Genomic DNA, 15,130 nt, shown 5'->3' with positions numbered 1-15,130 from the left:
TCGTTTTCGTTTTCCTATGCCACGTGACTTCAGTTTGCCAATCAAACTACTTGATAATGCATTATAGATAATTTATCAAAACGGAAGATTTATGCAACACTCTGCCTGATTGGACGAGAGTGTCAATTTCTTTCACTCTGTTGACTGTGCTACGCTGAGTGAAATGTAGACAAAGCGTTTATCCTAAACGACCCTGCTCAGAGTTTTAAAGCCAACTTTGGCTCAGTATATTTAGCAAGAATATTGATATATCTCAAAATAATAAGTAAGTTTAATAAATATGATAAAAACCTGTTCAAATACCAACATATATCAAATTAAAAAAAGAGCTGAATACGGTCTGCGTATCACATGAATAAGGGTGTGATAAGAGTCTTTTATGTAGAGAAGTGCTTTTTAAAAGATTTTCCTTGTTACAATTGTCGTCTGTATATGAAAAGGTTTCTTGCTTTTGTGACTTATTCAGTTTGCATATTAAAATGAATACTTGTTTGCTTTGATATATTTGTTACAAATTATTTAACTGATTTGTTATATATGAAAATTTTTTTTAGTATTGTATGCAAGTATTGAACTCAGTTCAAATCTGTTTCATTATATATATGCTATATAATGACTGAATCTCATTTTACACTGAAATGAAGGTACGTTGCATACAGTTTATCTATGTGATATAACTACGGTCAAACTTTGCTTATGCGGTCATAATTTGCTTATGAAACAGAAATATTGAAATAATAACAATTGTATGTTTTGCTTGACCTTCACTTTTTATAGGTGTGACGTCATTGTCCAAAGATTCACGAATAGCGAATATGCATTTGTTAAAGCGGGATCAGTTGGCCTATTTTAGAAATAAATAAAAATAATAAATAAAAAAATCCTTTAATTGATTTTTTCTCATGTATTCTAATCAAACTTGATTTGTAGCATCTTTATTAGGCCCGCAGCCAACTTTGTTCAGCTGGGACATTTGACCTCTTTTAGGGGCTGCTAGAGCTAAAACTAGAAATGCCTTTATACAGCGTCTCATGAACAGCTTGGTGGATCTTTGTCATACTTGGTCTGGAGCATCATTATAAGGTCCTCTTCCAAATTTATTTATATAGGAACTTGGGCCCTATTAGGGACCACTATAGCTAAAAGTAGATATGCCTTTCTTCGCATTAACCACTAAAATGTAATGGATTTTTATCAAACTCGATTTGTAACAATATCGTAAGGTCTCCTGCTATTTTGTTACAAATGGAGATAGGGACCAATTTAGCTAAAAATATAAACACGTTTAATGAACTCTTCTCATGAACCACTTTATGAATCTTCATCGAACTACTGCTGTAATTATTCGTCTAAGGATAAACAAAACAAAATTGCAACCCTACGAAACCTTTGCGAAAAATTAAAAGAGAACCATTTAAATTGTTAAAGTGCGGTGTTTAGTTTTGCAATTTGAAAATGTTAGATGAAAGATGAATGTAAGATGAAAAATTTATAAACTTCTTTCCTTATTACAATTCGCCGACCATCATTTTTAAAGATATTTCTTGTTATAGCTGAAACTGTCCAGAGCCCTGTGGCTTTAACATGAAACACTCAAAACTGGCTTTGTGAATGATTTATGAAATGAAATATAATTTAAAAGAATGATGTTTTAATGATTGAGAAATGTTGAACATTTGCACATGTCCGTCAAGTACACAAAGATTGGCATGTAAGCAGCCTTTAATAACAATTACTCATTCATGGTTCATCTAATAAAATGCATGTTTATACTGACAGGCTTTATTTTCTTCTTAAGGCCACAGTCTGAAATTTTTATGTTTTTAGCTCGACTGTTGAATTGAAACTTCACATGTTTCTTCGGGGTTATAAAACTAGGTGATAGCATCAAACCCCATAACTCTGTCTTTTATTTTGGCCAAATTATGCCCCCTTTTGGACTTAAAAAATCCTGGTTTAAGTTTTGCATAAAAGTTAATATCTCCAAAACTAATGCAAATATTGAATTGAAACTTCACATGTTTCTTTAGATTTATAAAATTAGGTCATAGCATCAAGTTCCATAACTCTGACATGTATTTTGCCAAATTATGTTCCCTGTTGGACATAAAAACTTCTTTAAAAAAACGTCTGGTTAAAGTTTTGCATGCAAGTTAATACTATCTCCAAAACTAATGCAAATACTTGATTGAAACTCTGTTTAACATTTAGGGTAGTATTCCTGCTCCTGGGACAACAATTTGAATAGTCTAGCATCTGTCCTAGGACAGCTCTTTGATAAATGATTTACAAGTCGTGCTAACATTTGATCATTTATTGACAAGAGAAATAAACTGGAATGTCTGTGGAAGTTGCTAAAATAGTCATTCAGTGTGGTTCTGTAATTTCAGGTAAATTCTGTGAGAGAAGTTGTAAGTGGAAGAAGCAACAACGAAATAATCCTGGTGCTACAGTTTTATGACTATGATGTAGAGAAGACTATACAGGCCTATCTTGAAGGTAAGTCTCTCACCTTCCTTTTTCTTCAAGCTTTATATTAATATCTTCACTTTTTAGATGGGGCTTGTAAAATTGTTCACACCAGTAGTAAAATACATGTCTTACAAGTGGTAGGGCTTCTTTATGTTGTAAAACAGCAATTTGTAGCTCGACTATTCAAAGAATAGTAGAGCTATAGGACTCACCCATGCGTCGGCGTCCCAATTTGGTTAAGTTTTTGTATGTAAGCTGGTATCTCAGTATCCACCAGGGATCAGCCTACAAGGCGATTTGAGCGATATCGTCGCTTTAAAGTCGGCCACTTCACCTAATTATCGCCTCCGGGCGAAATCCAAATCGCCGAGTTTTTCAGCGAGTTATTATCTGTTTACTTAAAGTTGCAAAACTTGATGCATATTCTAGATTAAATTATCGATAAATCCATAGTCAACCCCGCCTACTCGCCTGTCAAACTTCAGCCAATCGTAGCGTTAATATCTAACAGTGTCAATCAATAATATTGTAAGCCGCCGCCATTTTGAAAATTTTCAATCTGCGTGTAAAAAGCCGATAAACTTAACGAGAGCATGATTTTATGCAACAATTGTATATTATTCTTTCATTTTATTAAAGATTACTTCAAAAATTATTTCAATTACCATAATTACAGGCTTTCAAGTAGTCCTACTTTTTCCTACTATTCCTACTTTTTAGGTCTGTTCCTACTTTTTTCCTGCTTGTTTTGAAAAAACTCCTACTATTCCTACTTTTTTATCTAAAGAAGAAGAAATATGTTAACACAATTTTAATATTGTAAGTCTATTTATATAACTAATTTTGTTACATAATATAAGGACTGGTAGTGTACTTGTGATGCTCTAGAGACCTTTGACATGCTGCTGGTGACCTCTTATGCATGCAGAAACCTGCTGACAGTTTGTTATGTAAGTTGAATACTGACCTTAATTTTGAAGCATAAGAGGTTAAGTAGCTATGTACAATGGGCACCTCAAAGTATCATGAAAATAGACAGACCTTATATATTGTGATTTATGTCCTGCTTCCTAATTGTGAGTAAATGTACAAGATTCAGGTACAGATCCTGGGCTAGATAGAGGGTGCCCATGCCCACCAAGTTTGCTGAGAAGTGACCTATACTCATCAAAGTTGCACCCAACTGAGGAAAGTGTCCCCCCCCAGTACCTCAAAATTAAGACTAAAAATGTACCAGAGCCCACCATTTTATACCTGTATTTCAAAATTTTCCAGGGGGAGAGCCCTCTAACCCCTCTCCCCTAAAATGACTGGGATACTTCCTCCCATACCTCAAAATCTAGACCAAAAATTGCACCAGAGCCCACCGTTTCATACCTATATTTCAAAATTTTCCAGGGGAAGGGCCCCCCTGATCCCCTTAAAATAACTGGGATTCTTCCTCCCGTACTTAAGAATTTAGACCAAAAATGTACCAGAGCCAGCAATTTCATACCTGTGTTTCAAAATTTTCCACGGGGCCCCTGACCCCACTAAAATGATTGGAATACCTTCTCCATACCTCAAAGTGCACCAGAGCCCACTGTTTCAACCTGCATTTCAAAATTTTCCAAGGGGGAAAGCCCCCTGACCCCCCTAAAATGATTGGGATACCTCCTCCCATCCTTAAAAATTTAGACAAATAAATGCACCAGAGACCCACCATTTCGTACTTGTATTTCAGAATTTTCCAGGGGGAGAACCCCCCATCCCATAAAATGTCTTGGATGCCTCCTCCCATACTTCAAACTTTAGACCAAAGAAAAAAAGAAATGCACCAGAGCTCCACTGTTTCACACCTTTATTTCAAAATTGTCCAACAGTCCCCTGATCTCCACCCCTAAAATGAGGGGAATACCCCTCCAGTACCCCAAAACCTTTCGGCGCTATGCACCTTGCCTGTTACGCTTTTGTACTAAAACTGATGCCTCCCCAATCAGATATTTCTGGATTCGGGCCTGAGTTTGTTCTAATAAGTTCCTACTTTTTATTATCAGATTCCTACTTTTCTCCTACTTTTTTATGTCAGAGGCTCCTACTTTTCTCCTAGGTTTTCATTACAGGTCACTTGAAAGCCTGTAATTACGGTCAATTTCTGTAAATGAACGGCTCGGGTAATGTGGATAAAAAATGATTTCGCGGACGTCAGAACTGCCGTACAAAATATTGTAAAAAGATCGCCATTAACTACGAGTTTGGTATTATTTTCGAAAAAAATAATAAATAAATAAATTAAATGTATAAATCTGAACAAGTTGGTGCAAAAATCGAGCATTATAAAAGTACGAGAATTGAAACATTAATGAAAATTTTCACGCCGTTTTGATCGTGCTCCTGTTAAATTTACGAATTTCGGACATGTAAATTTCGGATAAAAATTTAAAGGCGACTTTTTCTTAGCTAAGTTTATACTTTATTTAGAAATTCATGAAAATGATAATGCAAGAATCAATTTCCTTAAATAATTACTGTTTATAAGTTACAGCTAGACCCACAGATAGTGGATATATATAGGCAAGAAACTGAATGCTATGCCGATGCTTCTCCTTAAATTTCTCAATTTCTCCCTATATTTTGTGGAGGGAGAAGTCACTTCTCCCTAAAATTTTGACCTAGGCTGATACCTGATCCACTAATGGGAATGGATTGAAACTTCACACACTTGTTCACTGTCATGATCTGGCATGCACTGTGCAGGTCCCATAACCCTACTTTGCATTTTTAGCTCACCTGAGCACGAAGTGCTCAAGGTCAGCTTTTGTGATCGCCCAGTGTCCATCGTCGTCAGTTGTGCGTCCGTCCGGCGTCAACAATTTGACTGTTAACACTCTAGAGGTCACAATTTTGGCCTAATCTTAATGAAACTTGGTCAGAATGTTACCCTCATAAAAATCTTGGACGAGTTTGATATTGGGTCATCTGGGGTCAAAATCTAGGTCACCAGGTCAAATCAAAGGAAAAGCTTATTAACACTCTAGAGGTCACAATTTTGGCCCAATCTTAATGAAACTTGGTCAGAATGTTACCCGCAATAAAATCTTGGATGAGTTCGATATTGGGTCATCTGGGGTCAAAAACTAGGTCACCGGGTCAAATCAAAGGAAAAACTTGTTAACACTCTAGAGGTCACAATTTTGGCCCAATCTTAATGAAACTTGGTCAGAATGATCTATAGGTCATGTTCAGATCTGGGTCAGGTGGGGTCAGAAACTAGGTCACCAGGTCAAATCAAAGGAAAAGCTTTTTAACACTGTAGAGGCCACATTTATGACTATATCTTCATGAAACTTGGTCAGAATGTTACTCATGATGATCTCAAAGTCCAGTTTGAATCTGGGTCATGTAGGTTCAAAAACTAGGTCACCAGGTCAAATCAGAGGAAAAGCTAGTTAACACTAGAGGCCACATTTATGACCATATCTTAATGAAACTTGGTCAGAATATTAATCTTGATGATCTATAGGTCAAGTTCCAATCTGGGTCATGTGGGGTCAAAAACTAGGTCACCGGGTCAAATCAAAGGAAAAGCTAGTTAACACTCTAGAGGCCACATTTATGACTGTATCTTCATGAACCTTAGTCAGAATGTTAATCTTGGTGATTTTTAGGTCAAGTTCGAATCTGGGTCATATGGGGTCAAAAGCTAGGTCACCAGGTCAAATCAAAGGAAAGTTAGTTAACACTTTAGAGGCCACATTTATGACCATATCTTAATGAAACTATCTTGATGATCTTTAGGTCAATAGGTCAGGTGAGCGATACAGGGCCTTCTTGGCCCTCTTGTTTCAAAATTATGCCCCTTTTTCTACTTAGCAGTTTTTGGTTAAGTTTTTGTATGTAAGCTGGTATCTCAGTATCCACTTATTGGAATGGATTGAAACTTCACACACTTGTTCACTGTCATGATATGACATGCAGTGCAAAGGTTTAGTAACTCTACCTTGCATTATTTTTCAAAATTATGCCCCTTTTACAACTTAGCAGTTTTTGGTTAAATTCTTTTATGTAAGCTGGTATCTCAGTACCCACTAATGGGAATGGATTGAAACTTCACACACTAGTCTACTGTCATGAGCTGATAAGCACTATGCAGGTTCCGTAAGCCTGCTTCCCTTTTTAGCTAAGGTGAGCTTTTGTGCTCGCCCTGTGTCCGTCGTCAGCAATTTGACTGTTAACACACTAAAGGTCACAGTTTTGGCCCAATCTTAATGAAAGTTGGTCAGAATTATACCCTCAATAAAATCTTGGACGAGTTTGATATTGGGTCATCTGGGGTCAAAAACTAGGTCACCAGGTCAAATGAAAGGAAAATCTTGTTAACACTCTAGAGGTCACAATTTTGGCCCAATCTTAATGAAACTTGGTCAGAATGTTACTCTATATAAAATCTTGGACGAGTTTGATATAGGGTAATCTGGGTTCAAAAACTAGGTCACCAGGTCAAATCAAAGGAAAAGCTTGTTATCACTCTAAGATCACAATTTTGGCCCAATCTTAATGAAACTTGGTCAGAATGTTACTCTATATAAAATCTTGGACGAGTTTGATATAGGGTCATCTGGGTTCAAAAACTAGGTCACCAGGTCAAATCAAAGGAAAAGCTTGTTATCACTCTAAGATCACAATTTTGGCCCAATCTTAATGAAACTTGGTCAGAATATTACTCTCAATAAAATCTTGGACCAGTTCGATATTGGATCATCTCGGGTCAAAAACTAGGTCACCAGGTCAAATCAAAGGAAAATCTTGTTAACACTCTAGAGGTCACAATTTTGGCCCAATCTTAATGAAACTTGGTCAGAATGTTACCCTCAATAAAATCTTGGACGAGTTTGATATAGGGTCATCTGGGGTCAAAAACTAGGTCACCAGGTCAAATCAAAGGAAAAGCTTGTTAACACTCTAGAGGTCACAATTTTGACCCAATCTTAATGAAACTTGGTCAGAATATTACTCTCAATAAAATCTTGGACGAATTTGATATTGGGTCATCTGGGATCAAAAACTAGGTCATCTGGGATCAAAAACTAAGTCACCAGGTCAAATCAAAGGAAAAGCTTGTTAACACTCTAGAGGTCCTAATTTCGGCCCAATCTTAATAAAACTTGATCAGAATATTACTCTCAATAAAATCTTGGATGAGTTCAATATTGGGTCATTAGGGGTCAAAAACTAGGTCACCTGGTCAGAATATTACTCTCAATAAAATCTTGGACGAATTTGATATTGGGTCATCTGGGTTCAAAAACTAGGTCACCAGGTCAAATCAAAGGAAAAGCTTGTTAACACTCTAGAGGTCATAATTTTGGCCCAATCTTAATGAAACTTGGTCAGAATATTACTCTCAGTAAAATCTTGGATGAGTTCAATATTGGGTCATCAGGGGTCAAAAACTAGGTCACCTGGTCAAATCAAAGGAAAAGCTTTTTAACACTGTAGAGGCTACATTTATGACTGTATCTTCATGAATTTTGGTCAGATTGTTAATCTTGATGGTCTCAAGGTCCAGGTTGAATCTGGGTCATGTAGGATCAAAAACTAGGTCACCAGGTCAAATCAAAGAAAAAGCTAGTTAACACTGTAGAGGCCACATTTATGACCATATCTTAATGAAACTTGGTCAGAATGTTGATCTTGATGATTTATAGGTCAGGTTCAAATCTGGGTCAGGTGGGGTCAAAAACTAGGTTACAAGATCAAATCAAAGGAAAAGCTTGTTAACACTCTAGAGGCCACATTTATGACTGTATCTTCATGAAACTTAGTCAGAATGTTAATTTTGATGATCTTTAGGTCAAGTTCAAATCTGGGTCATGTGGGGTCAAAAACTAGGGCATCAGGGCAAATCAAATGAAAAGCTAGTTAACACTTTAGAGATCACATTTATGACCATATCTTTATGAAACTGGTCAGAATGTTAATCTTGATGATCTTTAGGTCAATAGGTTAGGTGAGCGATACAGGGCCTTCATGGCCCTCTTGTTACAAAATTATGCCCCTTATCGACTTTTGTATTCATTCAATTGACAAGGCTGTTGAATAGTCGAGTGTTGCTGTCCTACGACAGCTCTTGTTTTAGTACTTTGTTTAGGAAGAGCTATTAGTATAGCTGGATAGTCCGGCATCCAGTGTCCTGTGTCAACATTTTTACTTAAACATCTCCTCTGAAACTGCTGGTCTGAATTACATCAAACTTAAGCTTAAAGGATTTTTGCCAAACTTAGCTAGAAGCAAAGTCAGATGGTTGAGGTTTTCTTCAGGTGAGCGGCTTAGGCACATTTGGGCCTCTTGTTTGAATTGTATAAATCTTCCCTGTTTGTATTAGGTCCTAACTTAGAGATCAAACATTTGGCTAAAAGTGTTCATGTATTAGGATGGATTTTACCATTACGCCCAAGTCACTTATAAGCCTTCAAGATGGCTTACTACAGAACTTAAATACACATCATTGGTGCTAATATGGTTGATAAAAGGGGGTTGGACCAAGTTGTATTTGTTGAACAAAAACTCTGCCATCTCATATAGTTGGTAGAGAATGCTCTTATCTAAGAAACTCTCTAGCAGTAAAACTTATAAACTCTCTCTAACCTTGTTTGAACCTTGATTAAAATCAGATTTAGGCCAAACACTCCTTATGTCTGTCTTATGAGATATAGACTTCCTAATTGGCACTTTTTGCCTTCTGTTACAGTAGTACTTATAACTTTATGTCGCCTGATAGAGTAGAGTCACACATACTTGTCTGTGAGAATATCCAAATTACACATACTTTTCCATTCCATATTAACTTCTGATGTATGACTTTGTATGTTACAAACTTTTATTGTGTATTGTTATGTTAAAGTGTTCGTTAATGCTGATATTTTCAGATTTACTCAGGCTAAAGATGTATTATGTAAATAGCATGTTAGCTTCTCATTGAGAAATATGCACTTTCTCTCGTTTTCAGGAAATAAAAATTGTTCAATATTTTGCAACAGAATTTGTGCAAATCAAATGCAGGGACTACCTTAGCCTGGAAAATTAGGGAGAAGTGACTTCTCCCTCCAGGAAAAATAGGGAGAAGTTTTGAAATTTAGGGAGAAGTTTGGTAACTGGGAGGCAGGACATTGCTCACATGCATTAAATAAAAACCACATTGTTTATTCAGTTTCATTTGTAGAATTATCTGTTATGACATACAAATAAAAACAGTGCATGTTTCAACAATACAGTACATATTTGCACTGTTTTTACTGTAAAATGTTTGACAACTTGACACAACACATCTTTCTTCGTATAACCAGTACTTGATTTTTCTTGGATTTCTTCCTTCCTAGGGCAGCTTTTTCAGTGAGCATCGTTCACGTATGTGAGCATTTAAAGTTTAAAACTTTTATTTGTACTTCCTCCTATTTGACAAACTACAGAGTTTAAAAACTCTCGAACTTTCAATGAAATGTTATTTGTATTGATCAGTAGATAAAATCAGGGGCAATATTTTTTTAAAAACAACGTATTTTGACATAAAAAACCTTATAATTGGTTAAATGTATTACCTCCCTTTTATACATTTCAAAAGGAACTAAAAGAGTTGTCTGTTATTTTTATCAAACAATAAATTTAATACTAAAAAAGTTTGTCAAGGGCATTATATTTAACTTATATGATTTTTAATGAAAGAAATACAGACTGAGAAATAAAGTAAAAAATGGTTAGTAAGTAGATCCCGATGGAGAAATAAACGTCGGGAGTAAATGGTAGTCTATATTAATTTCGAAACGACTTTTTTCTGAAACCATGAATTACGTTCGGTTGACCCGAGATTCCAGGTTTTGACCTGCACACAAAATGCGCCATGCGTCGGCTTTACCCGCAATTCGTCTCGAGTTCGAAAGTTCTGCCTTGTCAATCAAAATCTCGGTGAATTTCAATATAGTTCGCCGCAACAAGCGGACGTATGCCAGTAGGTGGAGCGTCGTATATTAATTAGCTATTGACAGATGTCAATCACGCCATGCGCCGACACGTTATTGTACCCCCCGACAACAAAGTTGTAAGGGGGGGTATACTGGTTTCAGGTTGTCTGTCTGTCTGTCTGTCCGTCTGTCTGTAGACGCAATCTTGTGCGCTCCATCTCTCCTTATCCCCTTGACAGAATTTAATGAAACTTCACACAAGTGATCAGTACCAACAGTAGTTGTGCATGGGGCATGTTAGGTTCTTTAAGAAAAAAAATTTGCAGAGATATGGGACTTTGTTTTTTTGTTACTATACTATATACATAGACACAATCTTGTGCGCACCATCTCTCCTCATCCCCTTGACACAATTTAATGAAACTTCACACAAGTGATCAGTACCAACAGTAGTTGTGCATGGGGCATGTTAGGTTCTTTTAGAAAAAACATTTGCAGAGTTATGGGACTTTGTTTTTTGTTACTATACTATATACATAGACACAATCTTGTGCGCACCATCTCTCCTGATCCCCTTGACACAATTTAATGAAACTTCACACAAGTGATCAGTAACAACAGTAGTTGTGCATGGGGCATGTTAGGTTCTTTCAGAAAAAAAATTTGCAGAGTTATGGGACTTTGTTTTTTTTGTTACTGTACTATATACATAGACACAATCTTGTGCGCACCATCTCTCCTCATCCCCTTGACACAATTTAATGAAACTTCACACAAGTGATCAGTATCAACAGTAGTTGTGCATGGGGCATGTTAGGTTCTTTCAGCGACAAAAATTGCAGAGTTATGGGACTTTGTTTCTTGTTAACATACTATGTACATACAGTCTGCATATGCAATCTTGTGCATGCCTAATCTACCAAACCCTTACACACAATTTAATGAAACTTCACACAAGTGATCAGTACCAACCCTAGTTGTGCATGGTGCATGTTACATTCTTTTAGATAAATATTCTGCATAGTTATGGGACTTTGTTTTTTAGCTCGACTATTCGAAGAATAAGTAGAGCTATCCTACTCACCACGGCGTCGGCGTCGGCGTCGGCGTCACACCCTGGTTAAGTTTTTCGTACCAGTCCACATTTTGACAAAGTCTTTTGAGATAAAGCTTTGAAACTTTCAACACTTGTTTACCATCACCATGTCCAGTTATAGGCAAGAGTACATAACTCTGTCAAGCATTTTGACTGAATTATGGCCCCTTTTGACTTAGAAATCTTGGTTAAGTTTTTCGTACCAGTTCATATTTTGACAAAGTCTTTTGAGATAAAGCTTTGAAACTTTCAACACTTGTTTACCATCACCATGTCCAGTTATAGGCAAGAGTACATAACTCTGTCAAGCATTTTGACTGAATTATGGCCCCTTTTGTCTTAGAAATCTTGGTTAAGTTTTTCGTACCAGTTCATATTTTGACAAAGTCTTTTGAGATAAAGCTTTGAAACTTTCAACACTTGTTTACCATCACCATGTCCAGTTGTAGGCAAGAGTACATAACTCCATCAAGCATTTTGACTGAATTATGGCCCCTTTTTGACTTAGAAATCTTGGTTAAGTTTTTCGTACCAGTCCACATTTTGACAAAGTCTTTTGAGATAAAGCTTTGAAACTTTCAACACTTGTTTACCATCACAATATCCAGTTGTAGGCAAGAGTACATAACTCCGTCAAGCATTTTGACTGAATTATGGCCCCTTTTGACTTAGAAATCTTGGTTAAGTTTTTCGTACCAGTTTATATTTTGTGTAAAGTGTTTGACATATGGCTTTGAAACTTTTATATCTTGTTCAGTATAATAGTCTCTATCAATAGGCAAGAGTACGTAACTCTCTCCTCTTTTTTGGCTGAATTATGGCCCTTTTTGAACTTGGAAACTGGTTCTGTTTTGTATATGTCCATGTTTTGTCAAGACTATTTGACATATGTCTTTTAAACTTTAAACACTTGTTTATCATTATGATTTCCATCTCTAGGCAAGAGTACATAACTCTGACATCTATTTTGACTGAATTATGGCCCTTTTTGGACTTTCAAATTTGTTCAGTTTTTCTTACAAGTCAGCGTTTTGTCAAAACTATTTGAACTGTGGCTTTGAAACTTTTAACACTAGTTTATCAACATGATTTCCATCTGTAGGCAAGAGTACATAACTCTGTCAACTATTTTGACTGAATTATGGCCCCTTTTGGACTTGGAAATTAGTTAAATTTTTCATATAAGTCCATGTTTTGCCTAACATATAACTTAACATATTTGCCATCATGGTCACACATTGCCATTTAGTGCAAGACTAATCGAAATCCACAAATACAGGAACATTTTTTGTTTAATCCATTTTTTTGTTTAGTCTGAAAATCTATGGAAATATTTTGACCCCATTCTTCAATCAATTCTTCGAATAGTCGAGCGCGCTGTCATCCGACAGCTCTTGTTGTTACTTTACTGTATACATACAGTCTATATACATACAGTCCACGTAATTATGCAATCTTGTGTGCGTCAAATTGCAATGTACTGTGTCAGTGCATGCAGGGGGTACATTCATCACCTTTAGTGATAGCTCTAGTTTAGTCTGTAATATCGGAAGTTAATTATCACTGTTTACGAATTTTTCGAGCTCTCCGATCTCTGATTTCGGTCACTATTGTGTTCTTTTATCATCGTTTACTGCAATCACATTAACTGCAAACAATTAGCAGCTAATTCTGCCACGTCAGTCTGAAATCGAGTGATCATCTTTTGTTGTCATTGACACGTTTTGCCACTCGTGCCTCCCGGTGACATTCTGTGTATTGCGTATTGTGTTTACAGATTTTACATATAAACCAAGACGTATAATCTCGGCGCTCTTTATTGCCAATTATGTTTTCCTTTCATGCAATTTTAGGGCAACTTGAACTTTGCTTTTCTGGGTGGGAAGGGCGAAGTGAATTTTTTTAAAGCAAAGTTATCGCTCAACTTAGCCCAAAACGCAGTCCCTGCCAATGACTGATTTTTATATACCCGTTTGAAAAACGGGACGTATTATTGGAATGCCCCTGGCGGGCGGATGGGCGGGCGGCCTCCACAGACTTTGTCCGGCGCATATCGTCTTCATGCATGGAGGGATTTTGATGAAACTTGGCACAATTGTTCACCATCATGAGACGGAGTGTCATGCGGAAGAACCAGGTCCCTAGGTCTAAGGTCAAGGTCACAATTAGAGGTCAAAGGTCAAATTCAAGAATGACTTTTTCTGGAGCATATCTTCTTCATGCATGGAGGGATTTTGATGTAACTTGGCACAATTGTTCACCATCATGAGATGAAGTGTCTTGCGCAAGAACCAGATCCCTAGGTGTAAGGTCAAGGTCACACTTAGAGGCCAAAGGTCAGATACAAGAATGACTGTCCGGAGCATTTCTTCTTCAGGCATGGAGGGATTTTGATATAATTTGGCACAAATGTTCACCACCATGAGACGGAGTGTCGTGCACAAGAACCAGGTCCCTAGGTCTAAGGTCAAGGTCACACTTAGAGGCCAGAGGTCAGATACAAGCATGACTTTGTCCGGAGCATTTCTTCTTCATGCATAGAGGGATTTTGATGTAACTTGGCACAATTGTACACCATCATGAGACTGAGTGTCATGTGCAGGTCACCTCTTTAGAATTACTTCCCTTTGTTGTTACTATAAATAGCTTATTATGATTATCCCCCGGCAATGAAATTGGGAGGTGGGTATTGAAATGGCATTGTCCGTCTGTCCCATCCGTCTGTCCGCAGCCATTTCTCAGTAACTAGCAGGTAGAATTTCATGAAACTTGAAATAAACGTGAACCAACATACTGCGATGATGCCCATCAAGTTTTTTTTTGATTGGTCAATTTCCCTTAGAGTTATTGCCCTTGATTTAATGAAAAATGCCCAAAAATATCCGTCTGCAACCATTTCTCAGTAAGTAGCAGGTAGAATTTCATGAAACTTGAAATAAACATGAACCAACATACTGCGATGATGCCCGTCAAGTTTTTTTTTTTTTTTGATTGGTCAATTTCCTTTAGAGTTATTGCCCTTGATTTAATGAAAAATCCACGTCTGCAGCCATTTCTCAGTAACAAGCTGGTAGAATTTCATGAAACTTGAAATAAATATGAACCAACGTACTTCGATGATGCCTGTCATTTTTTTTTAATTGGTCAATTTTTAGCTCACCTGTCACAAAGTGACAAGGTGAGCTTTTGTGATCACGCGGTGTCCGTCGTCCGTCCGTGCGTCTGTGCGTCCTTAAACTTTTGCTTGTGACCACTCTAGAGGTCACATTTTTCATGGGATCTTTATGAAAGTTGGTCAGAATGTTCATCTTGATGATATCTAGGTCAAGTTCGAAACTGGGTCACGTGCCGTCAAAAACTAGGTCAGTAGGTCTAAAAATAGAAAAACCTTGTGACCTCTCTAGAGGCCATATATTTCACAAGATCTTCATGAAAATTGGTCAGAATGTTCACCTTGATGATATCTAGGTCAAGTTTGAAACTGGGTCACGTGGGGTCAAAAACTAGGTCAGTAGGTCTAAAAATAGAAAAACCTTGTGACCTCTCTAGAGGCCATATTTTTCATGAGATCTTCATGAATATTGGTCAGAATGTTTATCTTGATGATATCTAGGTCAAGTTCGAA

The 15,130-nt window shown here is 37.0% G+C and overlaps 1 protein-coding gene across 4 annotated transcripts in view; it reads left to right on the top strand.

The window, feature by feature from the left end:
* LOC123538120 (spermatogenesis-associated serine-rich protein 2-like) overlaps positions 1-15,130 on the top strand; it is a 103,624-nt gene that overhangs the window by 32,323 nt on the left and 56,171 nt on the right. For all 4 annotated transcript variants that reach the window (XM_053529578.1, XM_053529576.1, XM_053529577.1 and 1 more), the window contains exon 3: positions 2,391-2,499. In XM_053529578.1, coding sequence (XP_053385553.1) covers positions 2,391-2,499 — 109 coding nt within the window. The remainder of the gene's footprint in view (positions 1-2,390; positions 2,500-15,130) is intronic.

The sequence above is a fragment of the Mercenaria mercenaria genome, chromosome 18 (assembly GCF_021730395.1).
Source record: "Mercenaria mercenaria strain notata chromosome 18, MADL_Memer_1, whole genome shotgun sequence".
Classification (NCBI taxonomy): Eukaryota; Metazoa; Mollusca; class Bivalvia; order Venerida; family Veneridae; genus Mercenaria; species Mercenaria mercenaria.
The sequence above is the reverse complement of the archived record's forward strand: the minus strand, read 5'-3'. Positions and strand labels throughout refer to the sequence as shown.